This window comes from Dicentrarchus labrax, unplaced genomic scaffold (assembly GCF_905237075.1).
Source record: "Dicentrarchus labrax unplaced genomic scaffold, dlabrax2021, whole genome shotgun sequence".
In the NCBI taxonomy this organism is placed as follows: domain Eukaryota; kingdom Metazoa; phylum Chordata; class Actinopteri; family Moronidae; genus Dicentrarchus; species Dicentrarchus labrax.
In genome coordinates this window covers 12,470,410-12,493,974 of record NW_026136702.1, presented here as the reverse complement: position 1 = coordinate 12,493,974, position 23,565 = coordinate 12,470,410, and the positions used below count along the sequence as shown (strand labels likewise).

Sequence of the window (23,565 nt, the reverse complement as noted above, 5' to 3'; positions counted from 1 at the left end):
GCAAATAGTCAAAAAGACAGAAATGAATTGTTTTTTTAAAAAAAAATTATGACAGCCGGGAAAATCTATAGGCCTGTGTGTCACGGAAATGATCAAATGAGATTTTCTTCACCCCATAAATTTTAACAGGCCGATTTTGAAAACTGCCAGTGGAATACAAATCGAACTGTTATTTTAAACTGAACAATGTTAATACTTCAGAAAATGAGGCACACGGAGATATGGAACAGAATTGTTTCTTATTTTTTCCAGAATACATACAAAAAAATACCAATTCTCTTTCCAAGGTGTACACCTGAAAAATAACGGCAATTTAAAATGTGGACAATTTCTGAAATTTAAGAAACAAACATGCATGTAAATTATTTTCTTCTCAATGAGACATTAAATAAGAACAAATACAATCATAGCAATTTCAAATGAACAACGAAATAAAGACCCCTACTTTAATTAGTACTCTAACGTGTGTGTTTTCACTTTACCTATAGAGTTCAGTTTCAACATAATGCACTTTTTGAGTTGCTCAAATATTTTCCATTTGCAGCTATTATCGCCTGCTTTTAAGCCGACATATAAATAAATACAGTTGAAGTCCACGGTTCCCGCCCATAAGTTTAGCGCTGTTAATATAAAAGTCTTTATATTTGCATTCTTAGTACTATAAACTTTTCAATGTCATTCTTTCCTCACTGGTATCCAAGCGCTGACGCTGTGGTGAGTCTCTGGCCATACAGTGCATAAGGGGAGTAGTAGGGGCCGGTGGCAGCGGGGACTGGAACAGGGGCACCAGGGGTTGGCAGGGGACTTTTGGAGTAGGGATGGTAGCGGCTGCTGAGTCCTAACGCGTGATGCGGGCTCCTTAGAGCCAAAGTTCCGGGGCTCCCGGGGGCTCCTGACGGTGGCATGTGCATATGGCAGGCCATGGCCGCTGCTGCAGCGCTGGCCAGTGATGAAGACCCGGGATAACCAGATATCAACTTCTCTGCCCCAGTAAAAGCAGTGTGTGTCCTCAGGTGATTCAGGAGCTCTTCTGAGCTGGAGAAACGCTTGTCGCACGGTCCATTTGCCGACACCCAATTACAAACGTGGGGGAGAGGGTCGTTGGGGAGCATGAAACCGTATGGGTACAGGGGGTGTCCGCTGAATGATGGCGCCGAGGAGTGAACGCCATGCATGGGGTGTGTCGGGTACATTAACGGGTAGCTGGATTTGAGGGCGTTAGCGGCCGCTGCAGCTGCAGACTCATGCGTGCAGGAAGCACTGGCTGCGCCCGCTAAGTGACTGGCACAATGGTAACTGAGGCAGTAAGGGTCTCTGCACAGGCTGGCTGACATTATGGACGGTGGAGAAGCCCCAGCCAAAGGGCTGGATCCAGCCTTACTGCAGCCCAGTGAACTAGCCAGCTGTGCGTTTACCAAGCTCCCTCCGTGGGGCAGGAAGTGTTGCGGGTAACCAGCATAGGCCCCAGCCAAGCTACCTGGGTAGGTCATACCAGCAGGAGGCAAAGGAAAAACTGTCTGCCCCGGTTTGTAAGGAGAAACCGGCGCCACAAGTCCTGACCCGAGAACGGATGCGGAGGATACAGAAGTTACAGATGGGGACTCCGAGGAGGAGGAGGTTTTAGTGCCAGGCGTCGTCTCCTGGTGCTGGTTGACCTCCACGTTAATTCCACCACAACTCACGCTTATCCTGCTGTGGCTAGTGGTGCCAGAGCCGTCCGTAGTGCCATTTTTATTACAATCAGACTCTTTCTTTTCATCCCTATCCCCACATTTCCCCTCGGATGGCATTGGGGAGGCTGACGTGCTGGAGTGTGGGCTGCCTGTCCGAGGCGTAAACGGCTGGCAGGTGGCGCTCGGCACTCGGAAACCAGACTTCTCTCCGCTCGAGACGCCCGAAGACGAGTCCTTCTTATCTGAAGGTTTAGAATAAGGTTTGAAGCTAGATTTGTCATCCACACCGATGTCACTCAATTTCAAAGGACCGGATTTAGATTCCTTCTCACTAGATCCATTTGATGTTACGGAGGATAATTTGGAGGAGGGTGGTGGGTCCGGTTTGCCGATCTGAGAGCAGGTCTGCGCCAGCAGAGCAAGCGGACTTTTCTTGGCATCTAGCTGCAAAAAAAGATGAAATAGATGTTGATAAATACTATTTAAACGCACACCGGCTGCTTTCCTTTATGATTACAAAATGTACGGCACCAGAATAAGCCGTTAAACGGAGATTTCCACTGACATGTCCAAACGGAAATGTATATGTAGTAATTACGCACGACTCTTACGTGAACAAAACTATAATCGTGTTGAACACAACAAACATGATGGGAGATTTTATACAACACATACCAGTTTTAAACATCGGGGATCACAGTCTGACGGGATATATTCCGAGATAACAACAATAGGCTCCCAAACCGTTGTCACACGAAGCACCGAAAACTATAATACCTAACACTGTATTTACACTGATATTAAGTATTCAAAATCTTCTTACCTCTATAGGACTGACCGGGGTAGAAGGCAAAGGCTGCAGATACTCCGGGTGCAAAATGTGTCCCGACCGTGCGGTAAGCATTTTCAAAACCTTGATGGGAAGTCGGTTCGCTTGCCGTAGTGGATCAGACGGTGGTGCGGAGTGGAGAAAAGGCTTGTTGATGCTCGCTGAGCTGCTATTCCGAGAACTGCTGCTTTCCCAGGCTACACAAATATCACTATTTTTCAGGGCAGACACCGAGGGCGACGTGATCATGTCCCAATAGTCAGGAAATAAAACGGCGATTCTTTCGTCAGATTCATTAAGAAAATCAAAAGAGCATCGAGCCTCTCTCTCGGGGTTGGGGGGGAAGAAAAATAATCGTAAAATGCTTCAATAATATGTAATCCTGGTAGTGAAGGAGCGAGGCGCGGCGGATGGAAGGAGACTGTGCGAGGTTATCGCAGATCCGTGGCTGCGTCTTGCACCATGAGCGCTGCGCCTTGTGTGCGTCTGTCTGCAGGTCCTCGCTCTGTACTCCCGAAGTACGAACTGGTAGAAATTTTCACTTCAAAAGCAGCTGAATTAGTCCGAGATTAAAGCCTTTGCCGCCTTCCAATCAAATGGGACCCTGAGGTGATTGGAGGGTCAAGGGGATGTGACGTTCTCCTCTTTGTAAGCGCCTCTATTTCGACAGCTCGGGGGAGGAGACAGGCTGCAATATTTTGGTTCTTGTGAACGCTTGCGCTGTTTAAGGTGCGAGGCTACGGGCTCCATGCACGCCAGGGTGCAGAATAGTATGTGGATAATACAATGGATGAACAATTTCGCCACTGTTCCAATAATAAAACATCATTTACTCACTTACTTTATAAATATTTACTCATATTTTAGTCTAATATGAAAGGTTCCATTTGGTTTTGTGATTGGTCGTTAAATCAAACCGTACCCAGCCTATACCCTACCTTATTTGCTTGGTAGAGTTAAATGATATCTTTATCAATAACAGCACATTTATTTTCTTCTTAGTTCAGAATTAACCGACTTTAAGTCATTATGGCACGATTGGTGCTTTCTGTGGAAACTGACACACATGGCCGACCTTTCCACTACTTGGTTGCAATTAAAATAGCTACGAAGATACTCATTCATAAAGTTTATAAGTGAAAATATCTTGTTCTGATATGCCGTCGCCTAAACAAGTGTTTTATTTGTTATTCTCAAACGGCCTGTTTCCCGAGAGACGCACAAAGTGTGCGCACATTACGCGCGTCCACCTACTGAGACTTTTTTTCCACTGGCAAACATAAAACCAACCACTTCAGCTTGAATTCCCTAAACAGACAAGCGTTGACAGGAATAGACCAATGTAGTGATGGAGGGATGTGAATGTCACATGTTTTCAGTATAATATACACCGCCCTTCTATTTCTATCTCCACCCCTCCGTCAAGTGTCAATTCTGCTCCACCGCAATCAATCAGTTATTTGTCAGACGCTGTCAATCCACTGCTTGATTTATGTCAGCTATTGTGGCTGATTACATGCCAGTGTGACTGCGGGAAAAGAACAAATGGGGAGAGAGACAGTCTGCAAGAGACACCAACTTTTCACGGGAAATAAATCGATTCTCGAGTAAAGATTTAATTTTTTTTTTTATTTAGATGCGTCGCCAAAATAAGCCGGCATTCCCAGTCCAGGCAATGTGTGTGTGTGGGGGGGGTAAGTGGCAGAAGCTAAGCAACATATCCACTCCGTCGGCTATTCAGCAAAAATAAATAAAGTCTGCAACTTTTGGAGTTCTTCATCAAACACCTCGGAGGTGGCACACATGATGAAACTTTAACGACTTGCAGACAGTCCGGCTCACATGTTCTGTGGAAAAAGCTGTTACTGCTTTCAGGTGCTGAAGTGCTTTTGCTATAATCGGCCGATTATGGTGTTAACAAGAAGCCTTGGGGAAAACATCGTTGCCACGAAAAAAAAAAAAAAATGAGTGTAGTTAACAAATGGAAAAATACAAAAAAAAACAAGCTAAAATAAAAAAGTTATCACATGATTAAAAAAAATAGAACGTGAAAAGGGACAAATTAATCATTTGCAAATATTTACAATACAATGTTTCCTATCCCTGCGCAATGAGTTAGGTCTAAACAATATGCAAGAGTAAACACTCATTCAAAAAAAAAAAAAAAATGATAGCCTTAATGTGCAACAAGCCAGTGAGCCACCACGCTCTCTCAAAACAGAGCCCTGTCCATTTGGGCTAAACGCATCTGCTATTGTGTTGTTAAAACCTGTCATCTGCCTCGGGCACACTGTCATCTGCAACAAGAATAACAAAGACGGGGAACAAAAAGGAAAATCCAGACATTTTATATTGATGTCAGCTCGATTTTATTTACATACAATGAAAATGATTTATTTTCTTTAAGAGGTTAGAAAAAGCGGACAGGGAGAAAAGAAAAGAAGAGAAATGGTCTGTCAGGCCGTTGAGAAAAGGAGTTTAAAATGCCTTGAACTATTCACCGCTGAGATGGCTAATCAGTATTGAGGCTCCAGGGCAATCGGGCAGCTTTTCAATGCGGTTTTCCTTTCATCTCAATCGGGATGGAGGCGCTCAATTAAAAGCCTATCAGTTTGTAAGTAAATCAACGCCTATCAAAGTTGTCACATCAAACAAAACGATTATTATTGCAACCCGCCTCTGCCATTAATCTCTTTCTGTGGTAATCTGCTTGACAGGTCAACTTGGAGAGCAAGAAAGCCCGGAGTGGACAGTCAAGGGGCAAAATATGTTTTTTGGGAGGGTTAAAAAATAAATAAATAAATAAACCAACAACCTATACCCTATGTATTTCAGTTCATAATCCGCCGCAAATGTAATTCAGGGTGCAGGGTACAGTGGATAAAATAAAATGAAACAGAAATATTATCCACAAGGTAAAAAAGTAGAATCTACAGCAACAATTTAGAAATAAAACTTTACTTTTTTTGACTCTAGAGGTGAAAGCCATTTTTCCCCCCAGCTAACAGTTGAAAAACAGTGCTTCAGTTTATAGGCCTAACACTGGTCTGCATCACAGCTTTGTAAACTGTATGAATAAATAAAAAACAAGCAATAATTGTCTTCTCTGTGAACACATAAGTCATAATTTTGAGATCATGTGTAATATAAATAACCCACAACTCCAAATTAGGCCAACAGTTCTTCTCAATTTTAATGGGTGAGTTTGAAAGAAAGGGTGGGGGGGTGGGGGGGAGTCAAATTGAACGCAGCTCTATTCTTTCAAATGTTTTTAGTGTTTTTGTCTGGCAGCAAAAAAGGGAGGGGGGACGTTTCACAATATGCAAAGATGTGTGATTGATAACAGGCTTGCTGTTTTCTGCGAGGGCTGTCAGTCCGTGACACAATATGTGAGTTATTAGGGCAAAGAAGGGCAACCATAAATTTTCACTGTCAGGCGAAAACCCTCTTTATTGTCCGTATGACGAATGGGCTTCTGCACCAGACACCAAAATACTCGGCATTCCCCTTAAATGGGAACACATTTTTGCGACCATAATTCATGATATTTAAATAGAAAGTTTTAATATCCCCATATATTTCATAACCCTGACATGTTTATGAATCACTCTCCGCATGCAAATACAACTATTTACATCTCGAGAGGAAATATGTTGGACTTGCAGGATTACTGTGAGCTATGTGCTGGGCCGACTTCTTGCCATGAGAGGCAGGAAGAACACATTTCAATCTTGATTTATATGTACACTCGCATAAAAATAGAAAATACACAATTAAACAACTTTCCCCCCAACTGTACAGTAAAATCTCAGTTATATATATAATTTAAAAAGTGCTCTTTTTTCTTATTCTCAGACAGTTTTGGAGCTCTTCATAAACTTCAAGTTATTATTATTATTTTATATCAGTCCGTTTTCACTCTATAAATGACTTAAAGGCGATATTCCAGCCACAACCTTAAAGCCTGTGCTTTCTTTTAAGGAGGCGCACATAATCTCCAAATAGCAGCAACAGTAAAAGAAGATACAGGCTGTAGAAGGAGAGTATAAAACCCATTAAAACGCATGCATGAAGTAGAAAAGATATTTTTTTCTCTAAAACTCCAAGGAGGAAGGACAGGTTTACAGGAAAGTCCGTGACACGACATTACCTGGAATCACTGCCTACTAAGCTCCGATGTAAAACGACAGAGAGGTAAAAGGATAAAAAAATAAAAAAAATAACACTGTAACAACATTAAGTAGTCCTTCAGTCTAAACGGAACACTTTTGCTTTAAGCAAACACACCAAACATTGCATTCTGTCAAATGTGAAGCACCGCAAGAGCACAGTGACGATTGAAGCCATGCGGACTCTCTCTCTCTCTCTCTCTCTCTCTCTCTCTCTCTCTCTCTCTCTCTCTCTCTCCGGGCGGGCAGCAGGAAGAAAGTGAGGCTTTTCCGCGTATGGGAGGTCCCGCGTGACGTCACACACCATACACAGACGCACAGGCACAATGTGGGCTCCTCAGACTCAAACTTTGTCATTTTTCTTTCAATTGGGTGCCACTGTGACCCCTAAAATAAGTAGTGTTGCCCCCCCCCCACACACACACATACTTCAACAAAGCGCCACTTTCACTCATTCGCTCTGCTTCAGTTAGAGAAGGATACACATAGCAGTGAGGTAGGCTGCTTTAATGTTAGGCTGCTTGCATGCATGCTCTCAGGGCACATACAAAATAATGAATGAGTCTAAACTTTAGTTATTAAGTAATAATATAGTCTTATCTATAAGTTCAGGTGGCAGACATTTCATGCATTATTATTATTGTTATATTATGGATATTCTGTGGCAGAAGGGTCAAAATCTGAAATAGAAAAATAAGAAAGAGTCAAATAGATGAGATAATATTTCAGTTACATTCTTGCAATTGTTCTAAGACCCATATAAGCAATTTAATGATCACCCAGTGCCACTATATATTTATTCATTATATTTATCAGAATTTAGAGATACATAATTTGAAATTGGGTCATTTAGGATCATGTCTTTTACATAATTATACATGTAATTATTAACAAAATGAACATCCATGCCAAGATTGCACCCAAAAACCCAGTCTAACATTTAATCCCAGAACTTGACCAAGACACAAGTTGGATTGCAAACTGAATATTTTAAATATTCAAACTGATGCTGTATCTTTAAGTATGTTTGACTCTTTAAATCCAAGCACAAGCTTTTAACATAATATGAGAAGTCATCATTATTTCCTGTGGAGAACACATACTGTTGTACAAGTAGCTTATTTTACAAGCCAGCAATGCCACAAACAAAATGTGACTGGGTTCAGGGATGGTTTAAAATGAAAAATATAAGTAACATACTCATATTATTAATAATATCAAGAGGTCAATACCAGTGCATTTAAAGTTTACCTGCAGTAGTTGCAAGGTTTCCATCAGCTGGTGGACTATATTAAAATAGGTTAAAGCTACCTGTTGCCTCTGCACTGTAGTGACATAAAATCATTATTGTGCAAAGGAGTATTCAAGCCAAGGGCAAAGCTCATACCACTCCTACAAGTGTCTTCTACCATGTAAAGTACAGTTTGTGTTTCTATTCTGTATTCTGCTATTTAATTTTGTATTCCTTTTATGTCACACTCCCAAACTTAGCACTTATTTACTGTATAGAGTAAGGGTTTTGCTCTTGCTTCCATTTGACATTTGCAGATGACTTACTCTTAGACCATAGCATTTTAACATTAAAACCAAAACTATTGCATTTATTGGTTTTGTGTTGTGGTCACAGAAGACCAAGATTATTATTACCTTTATTATTTGCCCACAGACTCACAAACCAGCCTGCACACCTACTGGAATACCTCCTGGCCCCAACTTTTTTGTACACCATCATATATGACAATAACTTAAATCTATTTTTTGACACAACGCCCCTCTACAAGACCACAACACAAAGCGTAATGCAGGACCTAGTTAATTTACTTTATTGGTGCAAATTCAAATGCAAACAAATTGGAATTAATGGTTCTCCTCAGGCCCCAAGACAGTAGCCTGTTTTGCTCCATTGTTTACCATGGAAAGTAACTAATTCCATTTACTCTGCAATGGAAGTAGCACTACTTGTTGTCTACTTGAGTAAAGCTGCCCCCCTGTATTTCATGGGGAAAAGACACATACCGCATTTTCTTTTAAAAATATAATTTTCAGTATTTTAAGTTAATCTAAATTACAAAAAGCATAACTCCCACCATAGCCAACAACAAAAAAACAAAAACATATCTCATCTACTCTGACAGGTAAGTGATAATATAGCTTCTGTTTCTCTGACCTCCTTATGCAATGGAGGTGAATTAAGTTTTGTTTGTTATGCTCACAGCACTGGAAGATATTAAACAAAACACATTAACATGACATATATTTTTAGTAACTATGTCTATGTCTATTTTTTATTTTTTTTTGATTGAGCAAATAAAACCAAAATGTCATTGCTGGTTAGGGAAAGTGAGAAATGTGATCTTTTAATATGTGTCAACAGAGGCTTTGAAGAGAACTTAGTTTAGACACAGGGGACAGCAAACACAGTGTTAGCTGGCACTGGGGGGTATTAGTGGAATATGAGTTGACAAGCCACACCAAAGGGAGATCAGCCATAACATTATGACCATCTGGGCACCCTGGTGGTCATAATGTTATGCAGCCCCTTTACGCAACAAACTGATGTGTTCTGACACCTTTCTATCAGAACCAGCATTAACTTTTTCAGCAGTTTGAGCTACAGTAGCTCGTCTGTTGGGTGGCCAAGGCTCATTGATGCCCGGGGTGAACTATGGCTGGCCCGTGTGGTCCGATCCATGACCCTGTCACCGGTTCACCTCTTTTCCTTCCTTGGACCACTTTTGATAGGTACTGACCACTGCAGACCAGGAACACCCCACAAGAGCTGCAGTTTTGGAGATGCTCTGACCCAGTCGTCCAGCCATCAAAATTTAGCCCTTATCAAAGTCGCTCAAATCCTCACACTGACCAATTTTTTCCTGCTGCTAACAAATCAACTTTGTGGACAAAATGTTCACCTGCTGCCTGATATAGCCTACCCCACCCACTGACAGGTGGGTATAATGGTCAGTGCTCATAATGTTATGGCTGATCAGTGTATATACTTTATTGTAATTATTTCCAAGCAACAGGTTGTGTTTTGGGTTTACAAGACAAATTATGAATGAAAATGAATGTATTTGGCAGATAAACAGCGATAAAAAGTTGTCTATTAACCTAACAGAGCTAAAGTAGCTCCTTAAGCTAACATACCGGTGGTTAAAATGGAATTGTGTTGAATTTAGTTTAATGGACTTTTTATGGGAGATGATGGGAAATAATGTGAGATATGTAGGCTATAACCTCTCCTGTGTAGTCCTGTGGTAGCCAATAGCCTATTCATTGAAAACAAATGTATTATATGCTTCTCAACAGGTGCTCATTATCTGGCTGGGAATTGTTTGTTACAAAAAAAAAAGGTGTTTTAACCAGTTTATTTAATGAAACACATGTAAGGGGAAATCTACTACAGTGTTTTTCACCATGACACAGCCAGCACAAGCCTGACCCTCAGCCCTGAGATTGTACCTCAGACTGTATCAGCAACACTGTGTCCGCGTGCTTCCGCACAACAGCAGGTCAGCTGATTGAAACGGCACGCGGAAACTGTAATGTCAATTGGAAAGCGCCAGAAGCTCTCCAAAGTAGTCGGGCTTCATCCACAAACATTAACGTCACAATTTAAAGTTGAAAACAGCGGGCTTCTTACGTGCTCAGGACTTTGGATATCAACTCAGAAAGCTTATCTAAGAAGCACAGTCGCCGGGCTGTCAACCTCAAGAGAAAGTTATGGCACACAACGAGTCGTTGGTCGCGTTGAATGGGACTCAAGTAAGTTTGTTTTGCGGACTGTTTCTGTGACCTACATAATATGTGACTGTCTTTTAAAAAAAAAAAGTGTTTGAGTTTACCGGTGCTGAATGTTTACATGTTGTGTTTATTTCTTCGACATCACCGGTGTCATGTGACACATTGCAGCTAACGTAACAGTCATGACTTTCAGTTTTGTAGTTCCTCCTACAACTGGAGAAAACAATGCCTCCTGGTTGCAGCAGTATACGTTGGAAAGCACTGGGAAGCAAAGATAAAACTATTCTATTTTTGCTAAATTATTAGCATGGCCAGTGTTGGAATGTAACCAAGTACATTTACTCAAATACTGTACAGTGGTACTCTGCTTGAGTATTTTCATTTACTACATGGCACATGTTGTGCTATTTACTCCCATAGGCTGCATTTATCTGAGCTTTAGTTTATTTATACTAAATAAAATCAATGCATAAATTATGATTATGATCATTTTCATTGTAGATACACAGCCTTATATAAAGTAGTTGAATTTAGCTCTATCTTTACAAACTGCAACTTAAAGACACTTATTCATAAATAGTATATATATTATATATATATAATAATTATAATCTGGTAATTATTATTCTGAGGCCATTCTGCGTAATGAATACTTTTATTTCTGATACTCTAAGTATATTTTATTGTTAATACTTAGTGTCAGACTATGTCTACACTGTGGTATCAACTCCTTTGGGTGTTAACAGTGAAACGTCCTTACTGTAGTGTCGAACTGCTGCATTATGCAGCATCCTGTATCATACAAAATTAATTCCAATGGTGGTCCCCAATCATTATTGTTTTAGAGGTGGAGTATTCTGAAACCATATTGCATTGCTTTGCTCATATTGTATTATAGATACTTAAGCTACCTCTCTGTTTTTTTCTTTGTTTAATTCTTAAAGATTTCCTACATCGGACATGACTGCAAGAACATTCCAGACTTCCTTGGAGACAGATATGGCAAATTTGCAAGAAGGCTGGATCTGAGCTTCAATCAGCTCAGGTAGATGACAGATGCACACACTACAAACATGTAATCACCTGGATGCATATGCTGGCTGTCTCTCTGTCTGCCTGTCTGTCCCTATCTCAGTCTGTTATTGGTAGACATGCATCTTTACATCAGGTGCAATTGAATTTGTGCCCTCTGTCTAGAGGTGGTCAGAGTGTCATCAGAACATCAAAGAGCTGAATGAGCGTTAGAGCTGGGCTGATGCCACGCTGGGGCAGGATAAAAGGCGCGATCGATAAATGTGACATGCTAATTCAGGGGCAAATAGAAGAAAAGATTCCTCTGTCAGGACATGAAGGAACACCTCATGGCAGCCGCTTCGGAGGGGGCTGCCATTTCAACAGCAGGACTAGCGTAGTTGATCTGGCAAGTAAAAGAAGGGAGATGATGGTTATGAGGTGCTTTTGTTTCTGAACCCTTTCCATGATTGTCAGGCCATGAAGGTGTCTGAATAGAGGCAATTTTTTGTTGAAAATTGTTGTCTTGAGGCATTTGTCTGTGCTGGAGATGTGTAGTCCTCAATTTAACTGATTGACATTGTGTCGTATTGCAAAATCAATCATTTGGACACAGTGTTCAGACCAGCTGGAAAAATCTGTTTGGGTTAGTGGATAAATGAATGGATGAACCCATTGTTGACGTGCCTGTGAGCAAGGCACTGCAAATGTGAAACAGAAAAACATTATTCCCAGAAAAGATACAACCTATTACTTACTGACGAAATATTAACTGTATTCATGGTGTGTGCACACAGTTTTTCTTAGAATGGGGCTCACCTTTACATAAGGTTAAGGTTGTAAAGGTGCTATATTGTTACTAGGATTGTTAAGTTTGACGGCTGCTCTTCGTTAATCGAACCTATACGCTGATAAATCAAATTGCATGAATAGGCATAAATATTATGGCAAGGAACAAGTGAGAGGAACACCTGCAATGGCAGTTTAGATTAATAATTTTAAATGTTTGCTTTTTTCTGGTTTTGTGTTGTTTAGATTTTTGACCGTCGTCACAAAAGTGTGGTCACTGATCCTTTCATTGGATAATTGACCTAGCATCTAAGGTGCTCTTGCAATACTTGTTCATATACCTATTGATGGTCATGTTGATAGCTAGTGTTACAAATATATTTAACAGCTTTTAGGAAGATGATACAGGTGAGTTATCACTTTAAGTCATGCTGCCTTCCGACACACACGTCACACATTCAGGTGTGCAGAGATAATGTTTACTTGAAGCTTTGCAATTCAAATAATAAACATATACATGTTTTATTTTTCCTTGGTCAAAAGCATCATACTTTTCAAGTGTAATCAGCCCCTTAAGTGACTAACACAGGTAACCATATTAGTGCTGTAGCCTGTATGTACTGTCAAACAGCTAATGGTAAGCACGGTGTCCATGTCGTTGTTGACTTGCAGTAACAGGTCGACTTTTGTGTAATTGCCCAAATCTAGTTTAAAAAAACACAATCTGAAGAGGTACAAGTAAATCTTTATTCTTTACACAGAACAAAGCCATCACGCCATGACTGCTATGCATGGTAGAAAATACTTGGACGGGCGAGTGTCTTGGCATTACCTCAGAGGAAGGGAAAGCCGGTTATGTCTCGCAAACAGCTTTATGAAATCTGACTGAAACAACCCTTGTGTGTGTTGCTTTCAGGGAGATCAAGGCTGACATTATGTTTCTCTCTCTTGAACCTGTCACATTAAGGACTTGATGTTTAGAATCAAATATTTATGGCTCAGATATTACTAATTCATTATTAATTTTCAGTTTGGCTAATCTCACATGTCAGATATCATTACTAAACTTCAAAGGGTGGTATGGGCAGAGAAGCAGTGCAGAAGTAATGAAGTGGTACTCCAACCATTTGGGGCTCATATCGGTAGACTATTGATTGATGGTTTGCTAGCAGGCAAAGTGATCTGTTACTGTGCTTCATCTTTTTCTCCTATAGACGGTGTGTTACAGGGGTTGACATTGAAAACCTGTAAAGCTAACTAACATAAAACATGTCTCAAGAGATAGTTGTTTCATAAGTACATCTCCTGTTGACTTTTTAAACCTTCTGCATGTTGTGAAAATACTTTTACAGATGTTTATAAAAATGTTTTAAAGCTGATTCCCACAAGTGAGTCTTGATAGAGTAACTTCCAACGTAAGCAGTGAACACTATATATATATATCCATAGCTAAAAAATATTACTGACCTAATAGTGTGGTTGGACCTCTTTATCCACTATTCCTTCTTCAACTTGTTTTCTGTTGCGATTGGTGTCTGTAGGTGCTCACATGACAACACTGGGAGGTCATGGGTGGGTGGAACTGTGAAATTCAATAAGCAGCTCAACATGTGATAACATTATATTCTAACTAAGGCAAGGCAACCCCCTCAGTAGTTTTGATCCTCACAAGAATGCACCTAAAGGGCCCCTGACTCAGATCAATGGTGGAAAGCTTTTCCTTTAACAAAAAATGTAAAGTGAAATTTCAGCCAATATCCAATAGCCAGTCATTTCCATGGTAATGTCAGTCGGTACTGAAGTGTAAAAGATTTCATTTAATTACAAAACCACCATGTGTTTTCACCAGTGCAGTTGATCTATAACATGCGGATTCAGTTTTAAAAATACTGCTTCACAATTAGCACAACAAGCAATTAACTTTTAATTCCTAAGAATATTCAGACATTGGAATTGGAATGTCAAAAGAATATGAAAATATCCTATTTATTAAACATAAATAAAACCACACAACCAAAACAATAAATAAAATGGACTTCAGTTCAGTTCCTTACTTAACAGGCAATATAGCAACTGTTTATTCTGGCATGGTTTTGGCTAAACATTTTGTAACATTTTTAAATAATAAGTAGATATTTTGACAGGCCTAATTCACATATAAAATAAGTGCGACCATTTTGTGGTATGGCAATACAGTAATTTAGATTTTCACCTGGAACTGTAACTTGCTGGATATGGACCCTCAAACATCAAGCAAAGACAGCATATTACACCGTGCAAAATCAGAGATTATATTAAGGCGTACATCACAATATTATATCATTATTTATCTCCTCGCCTCAACATTCAGGAATCTACAATGTCTCTACTATCTGACATGTAATGTCAGATAGTAGAGACATTTGTCTATTGACACCATGACCTCGTTTCAGTGTCAGCATCAGCAAACCAGGTGTAAACAGATGCACATGTAAGCGAATCTCGGTGGACTGCCTTCAGCATCATGCACTTCTTCATGCTGCTTGACTCAAATGGAGAGAGAGACATTGCCAGAGTTTGTTGTAGCTAATATGCTTATTTCTGTCAGCTCAATTGACAACACTCATCCGGCAACCTGACAATGAGTCACAGTGAGAAGCAATGCACTGGCACCACCTTTAACTGAGTCCTGTGTGTTTTGGTGTGTGTTGCGCATATGTTTATGTTTGTGTGTGTACTGCTTGCATGCAGTGTTTGTGCATCTGTCTCTGTGAGCATAACTGTGAGTGGCTGGGCAGGTAATGGCAGGATGAAATTATGGTAGCGGGCTGTCACACCCACACCTCTCCCTCTGTGTGCTGCAGTGTCAGCCTGTCTCATCAATGTGTTGAGGAGAACGGCTCACAGTGAGATTTCTGTCTCGGGACGGGATTGGATAGTGTTGTGTCCTCCACTTTGTTCCAGGTCAGGTGTGTACACAATGCAGTGAGTGGGCATGTGCTGTCATGACACGATTCCGCTCTGTGACTTGGGGTGCCCTTTGGGTGCCTGCGTCTGTTACATGCAGTGTGGCTGCCCTGGACACATGAGGGTGTTGGGGAGGACACATGTCTGTGTGTCACAGGAAGACATCCTAACATTGTTAGAACAGTGATGACCTTTCTCTCTGACATGGCATCTTGATGAACAGATCACATTTGTGCAATGACAGCGTTTGTGAAAAATTAAACCTAACCTGAAAGTTAAGCCTGCCTCTTTTACTTAGATGAGTTTTAGCTAGTTAGATCCGCCCATCACTTGTCCTCTTGACACACACGATACTGATTACTGCACATGCAATGTAAAAATGCATGTAAAATATGTTGCAAACAACTGTCAAATATTTGCAAGTACCTCTGCCAAGGAGCTTATGTTTTTGGCGCCGTTTGTTTGTCTGTCAGCAGGATTTCGGAAAAACTACTGGCCCAATTTTATGGCGTGCCTTGGTTGCCGAATGGTTACCGTGCATGCCACATAACCGGAACGTCGCCGGTTCAGTTCCAGCTTAGGACCTTTACTGTATGTCATAGCTCTCTATATATATTTCCTGTCTGCCTCTTAGTTGTCAAACTGTCCCACACCATGAAACTTAGTGGAAGGGTATAGCATGGGCCAAGGAAGAACCCATTAAATTTTGAAGCGGATCTGAATCACAGGGCAGTTACACAAATAGTTTTCCACTTTTGTTGTGTTTGTGCTTGCAGATTTGCATATAACTGGAGTATTGTCCTTGGTGGAGGTCTGCGCTCTCCCAAGTGGCCTTGCTGTTGATCTGTATTTTTACAGATCACCTTATCTGTTGCACAAATGCTATGTACATCAGAACGTTATTAAAATATGATGCTTAAAAAGTTGAACACCTGTACAAACTATTACAGTACGATAGCCTTCCAATGATTTCCACCTTCAGCATATTCAGTTTTTGTCGTGACTGTGTCAGAGAGGCGTTGATTCAGCTGAGCTCTGTGATCGATTTGGTGGTAATAGTTTGTGATACTGTTTTATTATTGAATTACATTGTGTTCTACACCGTGGCAAAATACTGGAAAAATAAGTGTGGAAGGAACATGTTAAAAATAATCTTTTGCAAATGGAGTGAGATTGAAGGAGTTTGGTGGCAAACTTGATTATTCATTTGATTAGAAATCAATTTCTGATCACATAGGTGTTCAACTTATACTTTTAACAATAGTGTATAGCAGATAAGCTCCTAACATTAGACTTTTAAGTTGAAATGCAGCTTGCCAGTGAGAAAGAGGGCTCCATATTGGACTTTTGCATTGCAGATGAACCTCAGCTACCTGTGTGTGTATATGTGTGTATATGTGTGTGTATGTACAGTATGTGTGTGTCTGTGTGTCTGAGGTGGTATGTGCTCACCCAGGGTATGTTGGTGATGGCAGGCGTTTTGCATTTTAATGACAAATCAAGTATGCTAACTCGCATTTTAAAACGAAAGTGCTCTAAATGTCGCCCGGCTGTCAAAATGAGATGTAAGCGGTCTGATGAAAAGAGAACAAAGAAGACAAAGTAGGGAGGCCTGGTACACTGAGAAATGAAATAAAACCTTGTATGGCCTGTCAGCTGTGTCATTTTATATTCATATCTAAAGAACATTATAGTATTACTCCGCCGCTCATGCCTCACTCATCTGTCTCTCTTAATTCGTCACAGGCACCACTCTGTCTTTCAAGTTGGTGTGTGTCAACACGAGAAGGGGGCTGCTAATTGACAAATGAGTGTCATAGACATCAAGTGCTCCTTTTCTATCCAAGCTAGGTAGACTCTGGTTGTTTGATGGTACAGGGGAGGAAGGGGTGTAGGGTGGGGTACTGTTATTGGCTGAAGCCCAGTAAGAGGCATTAGGCTGGTCCTAGAATGAGAAGTGACAACGGCAAGAGAGCCTGTCATTGTCTTGCCTAAGTGTTCAATCTTCAGAGATGCCGGTATGCAGATAAAGTGTCAGTTAGGACGAGAGGATATGAAACATTGGCAGTATGAAGTCCTCAAATCACTTAACTGGGAGCGTGGAGTGTGTGTGTGCGTGTGTGTGTGTCTGTGTCTGTGTCTGGTAATAGTGGTGGCGTACTCTGTCCTGCTGAGGAAATATATTCCATATCTGATCTATCAGGCCTGTTTAGGCCCGATATTCTAGGATAACCTGATCTGTGTCTCATAAATTAAGGAGGATGCAGAGCTCTCCCAGCCCTAAGAGATTTAAACCAGATGGATGAGAGGGACAAGGTCTGGCAGGAAATAACTTATCCATATGAAGGACATTGATATTTTGTATCCTTCTAGGGTTTTGAAAAAAAACTCCAACCTTTTTAATTTTCATAGGGGTGGTTTTTTTTTAAATGATGTACTACTCCTGGGAAAGTGATGGGTTGACATGGAGCTAAGGATGTTATGCTTAATGGATAGCTTGTCTTGTTCCCCCATCTCTCCAATTTGAGGTTATATCAGAATTTTCTTTTATGTGATTGCTGCAAATACGTTTCTCGCTGTTGAAGACAGTTTAAACAGTGCCAACAGAGAGAGCTCGAGTCACTGAGAAGTAAAGAGTAATTTGTTCTATTTATCAAAATTGTATGTGATGGTTCAAGTAATTTAAATAAGATTATATTTTCGACAATTTGGACAGTCTCAATTGTAATGTCTTTGGATAGATCTTTTAAAAGGTTAGAGTATAGGCATCTGACACAAAACCTCTCGCCGCATTAAGTCAATTAAGACAACAATCTTCCAGTGTAACTAAAAGCAAGATAAAATCTGTTTTTCTTTTTTTGGGGGGCAAAATGGCGACTTGTATGTTTGAAAGCGCTCCCACAAATCACTACCAAACCGCAATAATGTGGCCTTCATTATGTTTTGTTTTTGTGTTTTCTGTGTCCAACAATGTACTTTTACTTAAGCTTCGTTTTCTTTAATATAAATTTGCCTGAAGCGCAGATGAAGATTGCAGATTAACTGCCTACTTTATCCTTGTATCTTTATTTCATTAAATGCGGTAAATATTCTCTGCGGCAAACATTTGTTTAAGTCTACTGTTTGACTTGTTCATGTGTATATGTATATAGTCTTGCTTTTTACTCTACTTGTATTTGGACTATGAGTAAAAAAACATTTTTTTTTATACATATTGTGCCTAAACTACCTAACAGGATAAACTGTAAAATATATCTTCAGTTAGTAAACTCACGCCATTCTTCTCAGTGAAAATTAAAGTATTTTATTGTGTTTTACCCACTGAAATAGAGTTCACAAATATCATGTTATATTCTGATACACAGCTGAAAGACCTGCATTCATAGCAAACTCATTTGGATTAAATACTCTCAAATTCAACCCATGACTGCCGCTAATTTAAAAAGGACCAACAAGTCACCTGACATAATCAGTGCAGGTCTTGATGCTCTGATTTCCAGTTTTATGCTTGATCGCTCACACCCACAGAACTTGTCTTTTAACAAAGGACAGTACATCACACCACATCCAGCATTATAAACCTTGACGTCAGTAAGAACAAAGACAGCTAAATGAATAGGCTAAGTGGAGTTAATCATATAATCAAGGCCCACTCATCCACTCTGCTGATTCCTAATGCAGAAGTATGGTGAAATATGTTGAAGCTTCTCCTGCAGCCTTGTTTAAGGAAGTGGCATGTATTACCGTGGCAACAAACTCTAGTGGCACTGTGCAACAGTCCTTGATGTTGCCCACAACTTTGCAGAAGTGTACATGTGTGCAGTGAGTTATACATCAATTATCTCAAGAGACAGTTGTTGAGAGTGTCAGCCAAACAAGAATAAAAATAAACTTGCTAGAGTTGGTAGAGGTTTGTGTGTGTAGATATTTATTAAACTGACCAAATTCTCTGTTCTAGTGTGACGCAAAATCTGTATGGTAGATATCTCCTTCCAAACGAAAAACCAACAATGCTCTCAATATTTTTCGACTTTCCCTCTGTCCATTGCAGCCCCGAGCCCATTTGTTACAACTGAAGACGTAATATATATAACAGGCTTTGGCTACACAAGCAATACCTGCGAGTAGGATTAATTCATTGTTGGTGGTTTGGTCTTGTCATGGCGTTTGTTGGCAATAAAAATAGAGATTATTGTCAACCTCATCCTTTCAGCCAGCCGAGCAGCTATTGTCTATCGGCTTTCAGCTGCACAGTTCCTTTACCCTCAGTATTACATATATAGTATAAATCTTTATCTCTCTGTTAAAATACAACAAAAGCCCACTGATGGCAGGGGAACCATCTGTTAATCACTGTCAGGAGCTTCCATCAGCCTTCTAGTGCATTCCTCCTCTCTTCTTCAATATAAGGCCATCTTGTGGTTTTGGATTCTGAATGGAATGGAACATCTTTATGTTCCTTTTGTTCACATTATATATACTGGGCAGTGATGCCATTCCTTTTATGACTGCGTCACATTTTTTATTGTATATCCCAAGACGGATGGCGTGCCACTGACATAGAGATTTACAGGCCTTCAGCTTGCAGTGGCAGAGCTTTAGAAGGGTCTGCTGACATCTAGCCAACACTTTGGAGGAGGAGAATAAAAGCTGACATTTTATTGGCTCTAAGAGAGAGAGAGAGAGAGAGGAGTTAGGGGGGCGGGGGGATAGAGGAAAGAAAGGAAAAGAGATTCTGTTTCTCTACTTTATATTTTTCAGCACTGCCAGCTGTCATGGGGACCTTGCTAAAAAGAGGGGATTTATTGGGTATTATTTAGAAACTTGTCAGTGGTAATGACTACAGCTATGATTTCAATTATCACCCACTAAATATAGCTTAATTCACTGCCTGGCTGGCCATAATGAGCCCTGACATCATTTTTCAAAAATTCGATACCATGCTATTTTAATATTTTATGTTGACCACCGATTTAAATTTCCTCCCTGGTGCTTGGCATGTGGCAAGGACCCACTCCCTCATGTGCAGTTGGATAGTCAGAGCTATTGAGTTCAAAGCTGTCCCAGGGATATATTTTTTCCATTGACAGAAATCCAATTAGTTTTAGTACACAGTCTGGCTGAATAAAAAGGGTCTTAAAATCTACAATATGTTTCCTTGGCGTTTTAGCAGAGTGCAAAGCCAGTGATGGATCTTTATGATTTGACCTGATGGGGCCCAAGTGGACATACTCCCTTTTCTATTTTGGCAAGTGAAAAACAAACCATCCATATGTCTTACTCATTTTGATAGACATAGCAGAGCCTTTTGATATTGCGTAAACATCTACTGTACAGTGCACAGACTAGCTAAGATCTTGACTCTCGTACATATTTAAACACTTATTAAATACTTTACAACTACTACACAAATTCTGCCGAAACACCATGTAAATATGAGAGGGGGAAAAAGTCCGATTTATAATTCATTAGTGACATATTTAGTAAGTAGACGATTTGGGGAGCGTTAATGTGTACTCAGGTTTTGACATGAGGGTGTGCATTTTTAAGCAAGCATTAAAAGGGAGATGATTAGGACTGGCACTCAGCTGTCAATAGCATGCTTGCTGCTTGAACTTGATGATGTGGGTGAATTTCTATATTGTAAAGCTGCTTCCTTTTCTCCCTCTCCCTCTCCCTCTGCGGGCACTGATCTTAAAGTACCTAACACATGCACAAGTCATTTGGGATGCCCGCCAGCGATTAGGACCTCTCCGTCTAAGCGTTTTCTCATAAAAAAAAACGGGATGAGGGCGCCAACTTATGTTTGAGACACAACCTGTGTCTCTTTTAGTCCATAACTCAAGCACTGTTTATGTTCACCCCATCACACTTAGCCATCTCCCAGATTGATGATGTAAGCAACTGGAAGGCATGGAACATATTAGAACAGAGCATGGAGAGGGGCAGCCATACTTCTACTTCCCTCGGCTGGGTCCCAAATGGAAAAAAGGAAAAAAAAAGGTTTAGAGCCTGTTTTTGGAAGAGGAACAAAGGAGCTTCCTTCGGTATGGTCTAGGCAGTTTTGGTCGCTTCATGGCTTTCAATCTCCCACAGTCTTTCCTAAAGGGCCCAGGGGTGAAAAGTGAAGACAGATACATGGGTGATTCATGCCAAGAGTTTAGAGGATGATTGCAGTTTTTGCCATGTTTTGAATTTTAGGGGATGATTTTTTAAGAGGGCTGCATGATAAATGTTGTCAGTAGATGAATAAATCCTATGACCATAAAATGCAGTTGGAAGCTGTTATTAGAGATAGCAGCTCTTGAAGGCCTCACGATTACAAAAAGAATTTGCTGTTACATCTTGTTGAAGAAAGGGGACTAATATAATAATCTTTTAACCTCTATGATTTGAGTCAGGTTTAATCAGGGTTTGCCATTCTTGAAACTACAGTACACGGAGGCCATCTTATCTGCTTGCTCTGCAATTTCTCGCCCCTAACAGCCTTCGTGGGTGAGTCCACTTCTTTTTTTTTTTTTTTCTTTACACTCCTGTAGAATGCTTAAACCATCTCTGGCCCTGGACAGCTGTGCCACATTCTCAGCACAGCTGTAACTCATTTCCTGTTTCCATTTCAGATAAACTTACTCACATCTTTCACAGCTTTCACTTATAAAAACCACTGACTGTCCTTCCAAGCCGCCATCCCAAGAACTTGATATTGGTCAGACAGGAAGATTTGTGGGAGATAACAGCCCCTGCGCTCTCACCCGACTGCACTCTTGTTCTCCCCTTTCCTCTATTATTTTAAATTGTTTATAGTCTACATTTGCTTGTTCCATTTGCGAAGCATGAAGAATAAGTTTAGAGAACTGGAGTTGGGAATGAGCTCAGAAATCAAGGGCAAGCTATGTTTTTTTTTTTCCATCTGACATCCATCAGCATGGAAATATGTTTTAATGGTCAGGCAGGCTGCAAGACATCAGTAAGCTGTTGCCTCACTTTTCCACCCAGGGACATATTGAGATAAGAAACAGTGACGGCATGTTTCATGTCCATGTTGCTGACACGTCTGTGCTGGAAAACTACAAGGAAGAACCCTTCCATTTTGGGGCCAGCAGTCTGTGTAGTACAGTATTTTTATTCTCTGTTTTCCCTCATAAAACACTGTCTATCCATTAGGATAAATTCACTGACTCCCATCATAGTGGTTCCACTGTGAGCTGCCGACTGCACCATTAGCTGACAGTATGATTATGTGAACAACAAACCAAACAGTCTTCTGATCTTCTCTGTCTGTCCAGACGTTTGGTGGTGTTTAAAACTTTCTCCCCAGTGGTAATGGTGAGATAGCTTTTGCACCGTGGGCACTGTAGAGTTTCTTTATTTTCTCCCTCTGTCTGGATCTCAGGCCCCTGGGTGCTCCAAAGCTCAGAACATGTCTGTACTCAGATGTTTCAAAACACCAAACAGCAGAGGAAGAGGAGTAGAAGGAGGAGGCAGAGGAGGAGGAGGAGGAGGAAGAAGAAGGGATAAAGGAAAGACGAAGGGAAATGGGAGGAGGGTAAGGAATCCTCATAGGGACGAAGTGTACATGTACAAGCAGACCAGGCAGAGAGGCCCAACAGGGTCTGTAGACTTGTGATCTGAGGGCCGTTTGTGTGTCAGTCAGATCAAAGTCTTTTGAAAAGAAGGAGAAATCCCTTTACCTTCTCTGACTATGGCAACCCTTATTGGCAGCTGGGTAAAAGGAGGGGGGGAGGATAACAGAGGGCTGCAGTAAAATGCTTCAGCTTGTGATGGTTTTCATTGTTTTTGTTTCACTTCAAGTAAAACACACATCCGTCCTAAGACATTTTTATTTGCACAGATTTAGGCTTTTGGATGGTGTAAGATATGTACATGCATATAGGCTTCTTAATGTGAATATTACCAATTTATTTTCACATTCATTCATTCATGCATTTTTGGTTACATAAACATACCAAATGTAAACAAACAAGACCATTTCCATTACAAACAAAACTCCCGGGTTGCTTTACAACACAAAAGAATATTGCTTTAGTATATCAAAACAAGAAGACAGCTGCTGTTCTTCTTTCTTTTCCGGAAAAGACATTACAGGTGAAAGGGTTCCACAATAGTGAACTTGGGGAGATGTCAGTTCTTCAAATGAGAGAAAGAGATTCAGGCGTTTCAGATTGGTTTAAACTAGATTTTTGCCCGGGTTTTATATATTAAGGTCCTTTTTAAAGTGAGTTCTAATTTAGTCGCACTGAATGTTTTGTGTTCTACATCTTTTAGCTGTTGTGTGATTGACCAAAGGGGAACTGTGTTATTTTGTGGAGAGGTGTTTTGCTATGTTTGATAGCAATAGGTTATAGCCTATTAGTTGGACATTTTCTAATCCAGCACTTCTTAT

General features: G+C 40.5%; 2 protein-coding genes across 2 annotated transcripts in view; one reads left to right on the top strand and one right to left on the bottom strand.

Annotated features, from left to right (window-relative positions):
• Window positions 1-220: 220 nt before the first annotated feature.
• znf503 (zinc finger protein 503) lies at window positions 221-3,116 on the bottom strand. Its single transcript, XM_051376340.1, has 2 exons — window positions 2,497-3,116; window positions 221-2,117 (listed from the first exon to the last, which is right to left on the bottom strand). Exons 1-2 carry the CDS (start codon window positions 2,749-2,751, stop codon window positions 687-689), a joined length of 1,686 nt encoding a protein of 561 aa, XP_051232300.1. The 5' UTR covers window positions 2,752-3,116; the 3' UTR covers window positions 221-686.
• Window positions 3,117-10,165: 7,049 nt separating this feature from the next.
• The window catches only part of lrmda (leucine rich melanocyte differentiation associated), a 199,071-nt gene continuing 185,671 nt past the window's right edge, over window positions 10,166-23,565 (top strand). The window contains exons 1-2 of the mRNA XM_051376457.1: window positions 10,166-10,436; window positions 11,360-11,460. Of these exons, the coding sequence (XP_051232417.1) occupies window positions 10,395-10,436; window positions 11,360-11,460 (143 nt within the window). The 5' untranslated portion in view covers window positions 10,166-10,394. The remainder of the gene's footprint in view (window positions 10,437-11,359; window positions 11,461-23,565) is intronic.